At 39.3% G+C, this 13380-nt stretch overlaps 1 protein-coding gene across 2 annotated transcripts in view; it reads left to right on the top strand.

Moving 5' to 3' along the window:
- ncapd3 (non-SMC condensin II complex, subunit D3) overlaps positions 1 to 10576 on the top strand; it is a 66129-nt gene extending 55553 nt beyond the window's left edge. Inside the window, exons 31-35 of one of the 2 annotated variants that reach the window (XM_062430254.1) lie at positions 448 to 515; positions 661 to 708; positions 9088 to 9150; positions 9271 to 9322; positions 10334 to 10576. In XM_062430254.1, coding sequence (XP_062286238.1) covers positions 448 to 515; positions 661 to 708; positions 9088 to 9150; positions 9271 to 9322; positions 10334 to 10400 — 298 coding nt within the window. In that variant the 3' untranslated portion in view covers positions 10401 to 10576. Of the gene's footprint in view, positions 1 to 447; positions 516 to 660; positions 709 to 9087; positions 9459 to 10333 lie in introns of those variants that run through there. The other variant, XM_062430253.1, reaches the window with a different exon arrangement.
- Positions 10577 to 13380: the final 2804 nt, after the last annotated feature.

Here is a 13380-nt window from a genome sequence, read left to right as displayed (position 1 = left end):
TCTATATCAAACCTGGTCCAATTTACTAATCTCAGGGTCAAAGGTGACTCTGACCAGATGATCTGAGTCGTACTGACATTCATTACCCAAAAGTTTTAAGCCTGTTCAGAAGGATTGAAAAAATAAATTGTTCAAAAGTTTAACATAAGGATGTTAACTGTTAAAATTAGGATAGCTGGCAAACTCATTTTATTATACTGTGGAAATTCTACTGTACATTTTACACATGATTTGAAGTAAAAGCTGGGCTAGTGCTTATAAATTACTTGGATAAATAATTAACAATAACGGATCGGAAAAAGGCCACCATTTGTGAGTTTGTGTCTGTGTACCAGTTATTCATGTTGTGTGGACATAAATCTGTTTACACAGTCAAATTAATGCAAGTCAAGGTCATTTCCTTTAAGTGATGGAAACACAACTCTGTATGTGTGTGCATGGTTGCAGGCGTGTGTACGTCAGTTCGAGACAGGAAGAACACGCCAAGTCAAAGTCTACCACTCTGGAAAGAACAGGTAGGACACACTTAAGGGTTAAACTATAATTTACAAGAAGCTGCATTTACTACGATTTTCAAGAAAAGTGAGCTGAACTTGCACTGAGTGCAGTGAGCTTCAGTTTGGTGTTGTGTGTGTTTATGTTGTGTGACTTTGTTTCCAGTGATGCCTAGAGGAGCTGTGAACGACAGAGCCATCAGCACACCGAAAGGTACAAGTCCGCAGCATTGTTTAAACTTCTACAATACGTCCCACATCCTAGCACGTGTGGCCTTTTTCAATTGGCACTTTTGGCTGCCAAGTCAAACCATGCTGCATTGAAATGCATTTTTTACCTGTTTAAATGCACTGAGTCATGCCCAAGATGGACCATCCCTGAAGTAGGATCAAAGTGCACCTGACCCGCTTCCTCAGGTTGCAGTGACATAATTCGGGGAAAACTAACTTCCGGTTTAGCCCACTGCTAACTACACTGTAAATTTTCTGCACTTTGTTATAGTTATTAGACCAGATTAATCAAAGTCTGATAATAAAATGAGTCACAGGGGTTATCTACTGTTTTACAACAGTTCCTTTAACCACTAGTCAAAGGCTAGCTGAATAGCAGGCTGGAGGTTTGTCCCTGTTCTCAGTGTTCGTGCTGAGCAGCTGCCATGATTCACTTCATATTTACTGTGCAGACACGAGACTCATTACCTAACTCTCAGCAAGAAGTCTATTTTCCAAAATGTCTGACTATTTCTTTAAAGTTATATATCTCCTTTATTTAAAAGAGAGCTTAAAAAACTGATTCACTTAAGAATCGTGATTGTTATGTCCCAAGAATTCTGATTTGATTCACAACTGTAAGATATCAATTGTCTAAATGTTAACATTGACTAAAACACGCACTAGTGTTATATTTGTAGTTCATCTTCAACAAAGGTAATCATTTGGGCGCTTTTTATTTTTACTTAATGACTCAATAATTGTCTTTGGAGAAGTGTGATTTTATATATATATATATATATATATATATATATATATATATATATATATATATATATATATATATTCCATCACTCTGCAAATGTATGTTAGCTGAGAGGAAGTGAAGCCTCGGTAGACTGGTTTGGGTCAGTACTCTATGGAAATGATTCCAGTCAGAGAATCTTTAGGAGGAGAGTGTTTGATTGCCAAGCAATGGGACATACAGCTGGTGCAGCAGAACATGGGTGTTTGTGTGGTCTGAAATAAACAAAGGAATACATTCTATTAAATCCAACATAAATCCAGTTACACTGTGTATTAAATGATTATATCAGGAAATAGTATATATTTCAATTATACACTGATGAACAGCACTGATAAATAAAGCAGTACAAAATATTATTAACACAATAATATATTTGACCTGTAATTAACAGTAATACACAATAAACAGCGTGGTTACATAACGTAAATCAACATGAACAGTATGGTAACGTAACTCTCATCACACAGCAGTTAAGCTAGGCGGTCTGTTGGAAAATGTGCTAACGACAATGTAACATAATAAAGTAAGATAAGTAAATAAGGTCCACTCTGCAAACAATATTAATAACTTAAATATCAGACTCACATGTATTTGCCTTCACGCACACATCAGAGATTGATAACCGTCACAATAACTGCTCTTAAGCAGTTTGCAGCAGAAGGGAAAACTCCGCTCATCAACTACTTGAAAGGCGAGTGCGTGAGAGAGATAGTCTGGGTGTGTAACGTCACCTTATGGAGAGAGCGAGTAGTCTTTCGGACATTAGCAGCATAACGAACAAGATTAAATCAATTTAATCAACTCTGGTGGGGTGAGGAGAATACATTGGTGCTCAGTCCATTTCACCTCAAAAACCCTGCACCCGTGTAGCCTATTGTACAGTGATGGATTTTTGAGTGGGTTGTTTTGCTTTGCTTTGCTTTGCTTTGCTTGCTTGCTTGTTTTTGCTTGTCTGCTTTGTGCTTAGGGACCGAGCCGAAAGGCAAGAGGGCGAGGACTTCAGAGGAGTCCTGCCCTTGCCTGGAGGCAAGGACCCTATTGAATTTGTGTCGTTTATTATTCTACCGCCTCTTTGAGCCTTAATTTGACCCCCTAAACCTGCTCTAAAACTCACCAAATTTGGGAAGCACATCAGGTCTGGCGAAAAATTCGATAAAATGAAAAATAAACAATGTCACACTCTCTAGCGCCACTTAGAAACACTAAAACGGCCACTACGCCTCATAGGAATGTCGTAGAAAGATCAAACCAAAACTCAATTTTTTGTCTTATCAAGACCTGCAAATCACGCGCTGACACCCCTGACCTAAATCCAACAGGAAGTGCACAATTTGCTGTTACATGTGGGATTTTTGACGATTCTTGGCCTGCTACAAACGTTATCTTGTCCGAGGGCGTTCATCGTGGCGGCTTCAAACTTAAATAGCTGACTGAGCACACCCTGCTGCACAAAAGTTCTGAACAACTGTTTCATTACTCGTCCGGTTTGGATTTTGGAAGCCCTCAAAGGTCAAGTGCCCAAAAACCCTCGCCAAAGCGCTCCCATAGACCAGGGGTTCTCAAACTTAATGGGGTCGGGGACCCCTAATGGCGCAAAAGATTTTGCAAGGACCCCCTCTTAATCACAACACAAATTTAGGCTTACAACTTACATCATATAGGCTTAAAATCTGTTCCGGCAAATACATTGGAACATTTTATTACCAGAACATGTTATGTTGATACCTCAATAGTTTCAAACAGAATCATTTCATTGCATTTTGGCCTAACTTGACCTGTAGCAAACTGTTTAAAGGACCCCCTGGCAATGGCCTGGGGACCCCCGGGTGTCCCCGGACCCCACTTTGAGAACCACTGCCATAGACAATGAACGGGAGGAGAGTCTATCTCCAATTTGACCCTAAATTTGACCACCTAAACATGCTCCAGGACAGACCAAATTCAACACGCACATCAGGTCTGGCCATAAATTTGATAAAATGGAAAAATTAACCCCAAAAGTGCCAAAATCGGCTGACTAGCACCACCTAGAAACAGTAAAACGGCCACTACACCTGATATGAATGTCGTAGAAAGTACAAACCAAAACTCAATTGTTTGTCTTATCAAGACCTACAAATCCCGTGCTGACACCACTGACCTAAATCCAACAGGAAGTGCACAGTTTGCCTTTAAATGTATGATTTTTGACGATTTTTCAGGCTTTTCAAAATATATATATTATTCCTGCATACTTTCAGTTACAGTCTCCATTCAAACGTCAAAATGTAGCCACAAGTCTCATCTATAGATGTGTGTAATTTGGTCTGACTATGTTTTATACTTTTTGATCTGCGGCCCCACATGTGCACCCATGTGCCTCCTAAGCAACACACGCCTGCCGCTTTAACTAACGCCGGAACCGCTGTGTCCGACTGTCTGACTTTGACCCTGAACACACCTGTAGCTCTCTCTGTACCTCCCGCTAGCATAACACAGACACGCTAACAGTGATATTAAGTTTAAGGAAACAAACACAGACAAGCTAACAGTGATATTAAGTTTAAGGAAACAAACACAGACAAGCTAACAGTGATATTAAGTTTAAGGAAACAAACACAGACCGCTGGTTAAAACATAAATCTACATCATCTGAGGCAGAACCTGCTCAGACAAAACTAATGACAGCACCATGTGATGTCAACATTAACAACGTTAATCCTCAAACAGGTAACTGACGTTACTATTAGGGATGCACCGAAATGAAAATTCTTGGCCGAAACCGAAAACCGAAAATGAGGAAACCAAGGCCGAAAACCGAAACACCGAAAGAAATTATTATGCCAATTATTAGTACCATTGCATTTATGGCTATGACTGTGTACTAACCTCACTAAAATCAAGGCATTGCAATTCAAAGAATAAATCAATTACAAAAGTATGAAAATATTTATTTAGCAATGACATTACAACAATGCACAATATAAAATTAAATTAAGTTAAAAATATCACTTAGTGTTACACTTGGTGGAGGGTTGCGATCGGTGTAGGTCTAATAAGCAGCAACACAGAGCTATAAGCACGCTTTACTCTCACACACGCTGCATTTATAGTCACACAAACACACACACCTTCTACTGTGCTGTGTGCTTCTCCATCTCTAAGCGGGTTCTCTGCATCCATCGCGGCCCGGATCATTTCTGGTGCGCGCTGCTTTAATCCCACATCCAGGTAATGATCTTTATAACGTGGATCAAGTACAGTCGTGATGAAGTGCAGAGGATCCAAATAGATCTCAGTGAAACGTGTGCTCACAGACTCTAAGAGTGTACTACACTTTAGTGCTGCAATTAAAGGAATAACGTCTGCTACAGATGCATCAGAGGAGCTGATCTCTTTAGTTAGCTGTTTCGGCCGTGTTGTTTCAGTGATAAAAGTATTTCGGCCGAAAACCGAAAAAATGCGCTTTTGGGCCATTTTCGGCCGAATATTTGCGGTGGCCGAATTTTCGGTGCATCCCTAGTTACTATAGTAACTAGGGATGCTAGTAGTTTCAGGCTAACCGGCTCAGAGTATATGAACGGCTCCAACTAAACAGGTGATATTAACGGCGCAATGTGTAAAATGCTGCGGTGCTGCGTGTTTTATCAGCTGATGTTACAAAACGTCAATATTAAGTCACTCAGATGTTTCTCATTCAGCAGACCTGAAGAGAGAGAGTGACGCAGATTCAACACAAACGTGATGCTACTGAAACTGAATATCACTACTTAACTGTCTAATACTATATAACTTATAATTACTATAAAATATAGTTCAGAGAATAAGTTAACTATATAAGATAGACTCAATGGTTTAACCTGTGTAATCTAATGTAATCCAATACAGCAGCTCTGCTATAAATTCTACATTTATGAAGCTTATACATTTTCAAGAAGGTGAAAATTCTGCTTTATGTTCATTATTGAGTGATTGTGGTGTATTAGGATGCATTATATTGAAAAGTGTTCCTAATATTTTGTCCACTCCATTAACATACATGAGGAGGGCAAAATATTAGGAACACCATTCAATGTAATGCACCCAAGTACACCACCACCACCACTTAGTACAACCTCTGTCAAAAAAGTGATAATTCTACTTTGTTTATTACAATGTCAACAAAAACTGAAAATGTATAAACTTCAAAAAAAGCTGAATTTATAGCAGAGCTGTTGTATTTGATTGAATTATATTGCACATGTGTTCCTAATGAAGTGCAGGTGACTGTAGTTCAGAGAATAAAACTACTAAGTGTATACTAAATAACTAATTACCAGTGGCGGCTGGTGACAAAAGTGTTTGGGGGGGCGCAGTTTGATGCTGTTTCAAACCAGCTGTAGCACCACTTCATACCGCAGCAAAAAAATAAAAATAAGAAAGGAAAACCAATCTAAAAACAACACAACACACTATAATGTCCCCTGGTTTGTCCCAGTATAGTATCTCTGACCCACAGAGAGAGGAATAAAAAATTATAACCAGACATGATAAAATGCCCATTTCACTCACATCACCTAAAGTTACCAGCAGTTAAAGCAGAGTTACCAATAAGGTAAAATGCTTAAAAAGAGACACCCCCTATATTTTAGTTATTGTGTCTTCAGTCCTGATTTCACTGTAATCTGTTAGTTGTTGCAATACCTAAACATGACAATAGATGGCGCATTAAGCACTATACACTGCTGTGATTAATCATAATTTATTTAACTTATTTTAATAATGAAATGTACCCAAATCAACTGTAATAGTCAAATTACTTCCATCATTTCTTATCCTGCATTTATGCATTTTAGTGTTTTACACTTCATAGTTATGTCTTTTATAAAGAATATTAATAACAGGAATGCAGCTACTACCTGATCTTTAGTATGTCCTGTTGGAGCTGCTGGATGCAGCCACTGACTGAATCTATGTTCCTCTTCTGGAGCTTGGCATAGCAGAGGTCTACATGTGGCCAGATGTGGTGAAACAGCTGCAGAAAGAGCTCAGCAATGCTAAGTCTGCTAAAAACAACTTAGCTCCATGCTATTGTCTCGATGGCTGCAGCTTTCTGTTTGATTTTTTTCAGAGAGATGTTTTAGGTCTCGTTCCCCTGTCATTGTCCACAACGCTTCGGTGCTGACACTTTGAAACAGCAAACAGATAAAGCAATAAAAGGAATAACTCACACTGCATCCAGCTAGCCAGCTCCGTTTATCATAACATCAGCAGGAGAAACTCTCAGCTCCTCCATCACCTGCTGCTGCTTTATCCTCTTTCTCTCTTCTAGTTAAAGTCTTGTGAAATTATGTTTTTGTAGAGAAATTACAAAATAATCTTCTTTAATTTCCGCGGCTCCACTTTAACGTCGTCTCCTGAAACTACCGTCAGCAGGAGTTTGGGTGACAGCAGCTGACGGGAGGGCGTGAATGACAGCCGGAACTGTCCAATCACAGTAGATTAAAAAACATGAAACAACAACAATTCGCTGCCAATAAAAGTGGGCGTGTCCGAGGCGCACTGAGCTGCGCCCCGTGGGAAACGTGACGCAGGCCAATGAGAGAGCAGCCTCAGGTCATGTGCTTGTCAAAAGTTTGAGGGCTTGCATTGACTCCCATTAGGCCGGCGCCCCGCATACAGGAAGTACATATAGAAATGAATAAAATACAATTTGGAATGGATTTATAATGAATGCTGACAGGTGCTGAGAGACTAACAGGCGCATTTTACAAGCAAATACTTTTTATTTCATAATGATTTAGCTTTATCTAATTAATTTATATTTAATATGTTTAAGTAGACTTTCTTTAGATTATTGGATGGGGCAGCGCCCCGCATTGACCAGCCGCCACTGCTAATTACTATATAATATAGTTCAGAGAATATCTTATTGGGGGGAATTCCCTCCTTAAACGTCCTATTCTTACCGCAGATCGTATTTTGTCACTTTCCTTCAATTTAAGATATTCTCTGTAGTCTGTCAACTATTTCAATGAAATTGCTGTCAAAGTCTAGATCAAACACGAATTACATGAGCATGAACTAAAAACATATCTACAGGTTTCACAGGAAATAAGTTCCTCTCCTGTTTGACTCATCAAAGTGTTGGAGGTTCATTTCAGTTGCTCAGTCTAATGGCGCTTTTCCACTACACAGTTCCAGCACGCCTCGCTTCGCTTCGCCCCGACTCGGTACGGTTCCAGAACAGATCTTTTCCATTACAAAAAGTACCTACTCAACGTGGGCGGGGTCGTCATAGCACGGCTCCGCGAAACTGCCGTGACTTCGTTTTATACGCGACACAAAACACATAAACAATGGAGGACATTGAGGCAGTGGTGTACTTGCTGCTGTATGAGGCTTTCTGTCACACACAAAGCAAGAAAATGGAGCCGTATAGCTGTAACTATGGTAACGCTGCTGCCGGTATTTAAAAATGCCGGGTTTGATTCTTGTGTGGGACGGCTCATGACTCTTCCAGCGACAGCTCTTCTGACCAATCAGTGGCCGGCAGTGTGTCGACGTCACATTTTAGTACCGGCTTGGCTCGCTTGGAACCTCACCAGAGCAGGTACTAAAAAAGTACCAGGTACCAGGTACTATCCCTAGTGGAAACGCAAAAAAAACGAGGCGAGACGAGTCGAGCTGGAGCTGCCCGGGTCTGAATGCGTCTAAATGCACCTGAAGGAAACCTTTCCGCTTCACCGGGGCCAGACATGGGCAAGGGGGCGAGGTCCCGCCCAACGCTGCTCGCAGCTTTAATTTTATATGCATTTGACCAAAAAAGTGGACAACAACCCACCAGTTTGAAACCACTGCACTAGAGGGGTTGCAAGGGGTAAATTATCCCTCCTGACATTGTGCGAAAAGCGGGTTTCACTCCTGGACAGGTTGCCAGTCAATCACAGGGCTGACACATAGTGACAGACATTTATATCAGAGTCCTGCACGGGTTCCGTTTTGTAAACCTACACCTGACCCATTGTCCAGCAGCATCACTTATTAAATTCCAAACCGGACCCGAACCGCATTGAATAGAACCGAAATCCGACCTGCACCCTAATTAAAATCAGTCCACTACATCAGATACAAAAAACTCTCTACTTCCTGTTCTTTTTCTTAACTCCTCAGGATCCATTTCAACTAGGTTGAGTGCAGTGTAAGCAGATGTGATTTTTTCTTTTTTTTTTTATGAAAGCTGAGAGTTCTGGTAGGGTTAGGGCGCATGCACAAATAAACTACATGATTAAAAAAAAACTTTTATCATGAATTGGGGGCATACTGTTGTGGATGTGAAACTAAAAATGTATATTTTCACATTTGCACTCTGACAGCTACAAAGATGTCGAGATAATAAACAACACATATTAATCCCACTAACATCTGCAGCAGTTTCCTCTTTTATTCACATTTTAAATTGCATAAAATAATTACATTCTTTTAACAGACATTTCAGTTGAATTTTTGTCTTGACAGAGTGATGACGGGTTTGTTATTTTGTTGTTGTGCTACATTATTGACAAGCGCTTTATTCTTCATCCTCACTCCCAGATGTTCTTTCTCGCTGTGTCATAGGGGTCAGTGTCAACTTAACTTTTGATGAGGCAGTCAGCGCCATCTTCAGTGACCAAGGAACAAGTAAGAACTTCAATAAAAAATCAACACTAAATTCTATGGGGAAAATAAGTTTGAAGTTAGTGTTCATTGGCGGTTTTAAGTTTAGTTTTAGATTAATCTGTGTCTTCTTTGTGCTCGCAGATCTTGACAGGGAGACCAGTGTTGTTCATGTGCGGTCACCTGAGCAGCAGCAGTAAGTAGCACCACTTTTTTCATTGTTCCACAGGTCTGCTTCTGCAAGCACCATTTCATGTAGGCTAAGGGAGTGTAGAGTACCAATAATGGCATCTAAGTAAACTTTTTTTCTAAACCAGCATTTGTGAATAAAAATTCACATAACCCTCATCATGTTTGGTCTTGTTTGTGTTTATGCAGGGCATAAATATGATATCTTTTTTTCAGTCTGGTTTATTCATGGAGAACTGTTATTATTCTTTATAAAGCTGTATAACAAAGAAAACTAATAGATGGACCGTGGTCCGGATCAGGACCCAGAAGCCGTCCTATTTGGACGGCTTCTGGGTCCTAGGATTGTTAAATTTTGTCCGAGCGTTTCTATTTTAAGGGGCGCAGCTTCTCCAGCTATTACAGTAAAAGTGGAGCAGCCCTGAGAAACTCACAGACCACTGTGCATAGCCAATCTGCTCATGTGACGCTAATCAGCCAATCAAATCTGTGCATTCAGACATGTGGAGAGACTCCACTGTCAGTGAGACACACAGAGAGAAAATAGTTCATATGACTTGAGATGTTTTGTTATAAAGTTATTAGATATGAAATTAAGTTTATGGCTTAAGTTAAGTGTAAAAGTAAAAAGGGATTATTTTTTCTTTTTCTAAAGCTAAGCTATGTTTAAGAAGCACAATAAAAAGCTTTCTGAATTGCACTTTATTTAAAAACACCACCTTATTTGATAATAAGAAAAGAAAATGTATTTATCTTGTTCTTTTTTTATTCTTATTTTAGTTATTTTTATTATTTATTTAAATCCCACAAGTTGAGTGTAAGTATTAATGAATGTTGTTGCCTTATTCTAGAATTCTACTGTATTTATTTGATAGTCTACAATATACCCACAAAACACAGATGCTGATGTAACAATGCTACTTGAGGAAATGTTCACAACTTTGGACCTCAGTGAATTTGAATTGAATACCCCTGCTGTATAATATCCCATGTTTAAGATGTATCCTCTGTTTTTCAGAGAGGCTGGTCTGAGGCAGTGGAACGTGCAGTCTCCTCTCCATAAGAAGAAGTCAACCAAAGTTTAGTTGACAAAAAGCTTAATTTTTTTGTCTATTTTTTTTCTTATCACTATTACCACTTTTACTACTCCTTAAATATTCATTTCCGTCGATGTTTTCTGTTGTGTATTGATATTCTATCATCCTTATCTTTCATAATGGTGTTTTGTCTTTTTGGTAATAAAGATGACCTTGACTTCAGCTGCAAACAAAATCTCTGTTCTCTGCGGAATTTTCCTATTTTTGTGGCAGATTGGTATTACTATTATAGGTTTGTTATTTCCCAGGTCTACAACTTTGGAAGTCAGATTCAGTGAAAAGGTTGCACTGCTTAATGCAAGTAATTTATTATAAATCAGTAATTTTTCCAGTGTTCAAAAGTCACCCTGATCATATTTTGGTTTCGAGAATTGCATTAACACTAACTATGTAACTTTTACTGTTAATAATAATAATAACTTCAATTTATATAGCGCCTTTCACGATACCCAAGGTCGCTTTACAAGAGTGGGAGTAGGGGGGTAAGGGCAGGGTGGGGGTTTAGGGAGGGTAGGCAAGAGAGAAGAGGTGTGTTTTGAGGAGCTTTTGGAACTGTGACAGAGAAGTAGCGGAACGGATAGGAGGGGGCAGGGTGTTCCAAAGGGTAGGGGCAATTGCACAGAAAGCCCTGTCACCAAAGGTCTTGAGTCTGGTGCGGGGAGTGCAGAGTAAGTCCTTGCTGGTGGAGCGCAGGGACCGTGACTGGGTGTACGGGTGGAGGAGGTCAGTGATGTACTTGGGTGCCAGTGAGTGAAGTGATTTGTAGGTGAGGAGGAGGATTTTGTAGCTGATGCGTTGTTTGATTGGCAGCCAGTGGAGTTTCTTGAGGATGGGGGTGATGTGCTGCCAGGGCTTGGTGTGGGTTAACACCCTGGCAGTATTAAGTACATCTTACTAGTCAGTATCAAGTGTAACAGTAGATGTAAGCAGAGAGTAGCACACAGAGCACAAGGCAGTAGCAACATGCACTAACTAAAATCCTGACCTCTAGCCACTAGAATCCAAAAAAACATTAAAAAAATTAATTGAACCAGACCAGACAGGATTTATATTAGGACGTCAAGGAACAAACAATATAAGGAGAGCCCTGAATATGCAGGCAATAGCGGCAGGGGACAAACAACCATCAATGCTTCTCGGCTTAGACGCCGAGAAGGCATTTGATCGAGTGGACTCAAAACGCCTAGATCCTACTGCTCCCCCTTTCCAAAAACTCAAGATAATGACAATTTTTCAATATATAGTACAATATATACCAAATATGCATTTTTATCTTTAAGTATATGTATATTCCAAATTCCATTCCTAAACCTTTCAGTGAATATTTCCAAGTTAACTCACAATTACATAAGTACAATACTAGACAATTGACAAAACTTCACCCTCCTCAGTATCGTACTAGCCTTGGTCAATTTTCCTTAAAATACAGAGGTACAATACTCTGGTATGATCAATTTAATAGTTCCATACAGTTCTCCTCTTTTAACACATATAAGAGCAGTTTAGGGGCTGCTCTGATTGCTCAGTTCACTAAGTAGTACACACACTCATACACAGGCGTGTGTGCACACACACACACACACATTTCTACACTTTTGTTTTATTTAAATGTTTTATTTTTAATATTATTATAATTTTGCTTTATTTTTATGGTAATTATTTTTTTTCTTTTTCTGTTTCATAATTACTTGTTTTTAATTTAACTTGTGAATTGTAATATAGGTAGAAGCCCTTTATAAGCCCTTTTGGGTTTCTTGCCGCTAACTTGCACCTTACTTTTGTTGCTATTTCTTTATCTTTTTCCCTTTTGTCTTATTATTGTGCAAAATAAAAAACTTCAAACTTCAACTTCAACTGGGTATTTCTGAAGCAGACACTGATAGAAATGGGCTTTTGGAGGGAATTTGTGGCCTAGATAAACCTATTATATAAAGAGCCCAGCTCCAAAGTTAGAGTTACTGGTCATTGTTCTAGTTTTTTCAGGGTTGGAACGAGGGGTGAGACAGGGAGATTGATTGTCACCCGTCTTATTTGTTCTTAGTATTGAACCTCTGGCAGAGGCGATACGCCAAAATGTACAAATTCAAGGGATAGCAGATGAAGGAGGTTCAATTCACAAGATAGCTTTGTTCGCAGACGATATTTAGCTTTTTGTAAAAAAAAATCCACTTCTTCCATCCCTGCACTTATGAATTGCTTACATAAATATGGGTCAGTGTCTGGATACAAAATTAATGAAAATAAATCCGAAGCCATGATGACTTCAGGTACCTGGCCTACACAGCTGAATAGCATTGTCTCTTTTCGCTGGTCCAAACAAGGATTTAGATATTTGGGAATAATTATTATACCTAACCCCACTCAACTGTTTGAGGCAAATTACAACAAATTAATTAAACAAATAAAAAATGATGTGACACGTTGGGAAGTCCTACCCCTGTCTTGTATCGGCAGAGTAGAGACGGTAAAAATGAACTTACTACCTAGACCCTCCCTATTACCCGCTTCCACCTTAAAAATGTTAGATAAACTAATCTTAACATTTATATGGCAAAAGAAGAGTCCGAGGATAAAATTCAAATCTCTTCAACTACCCACAGACAAGGGAGGTTTAGGTCTACCAAACCTCAAAAGTTATTACTGGGCTGCAGAAATAAATGCAATAGTTATAATTGAAGACTCTACATGGAAGGACATATGTCCATAATTCCCTTATGGTAGGCTGCCATAAGGGAATTAACAGTCAACTGTGGAAAGAGTTTGACTGGAAGGTAAAGATCAGATTTCTTAATACTCCCCTTTTTATCTCTTCATATGTGAAAAACCCCAATGTGGCACTATGTTGGCGAAAATGTGGAAATATTGGCGACACCACACACATCTTCTGGGACTGTCCAGTACTGCAAGGGTTCTGGGGTGATATTTAAAAGGAAATCGATATTATCCTGGAGATAGATTTTACTCTAGA

The sequence above is a fragment of the Scomber scombrus genome, chromosome 12, assembly GCF_963691925.1.
Source record: "Scomber scombrus chromosome 12, fScoSco1.1, whole genome shotgun sequence".
Taxonomy (NCBI): domain Eukaryota; kingdom Metazoa; phylum Chordata; class Actinopteri; order Scombriformes; family Scombridae; genus Scomber; species Scomber scombrus.
The sequence above is the reverse complement of the archived record's forward strand: the minus strand, read 5'-3'. Positions and strand labels throughout refer to the sequence as shown.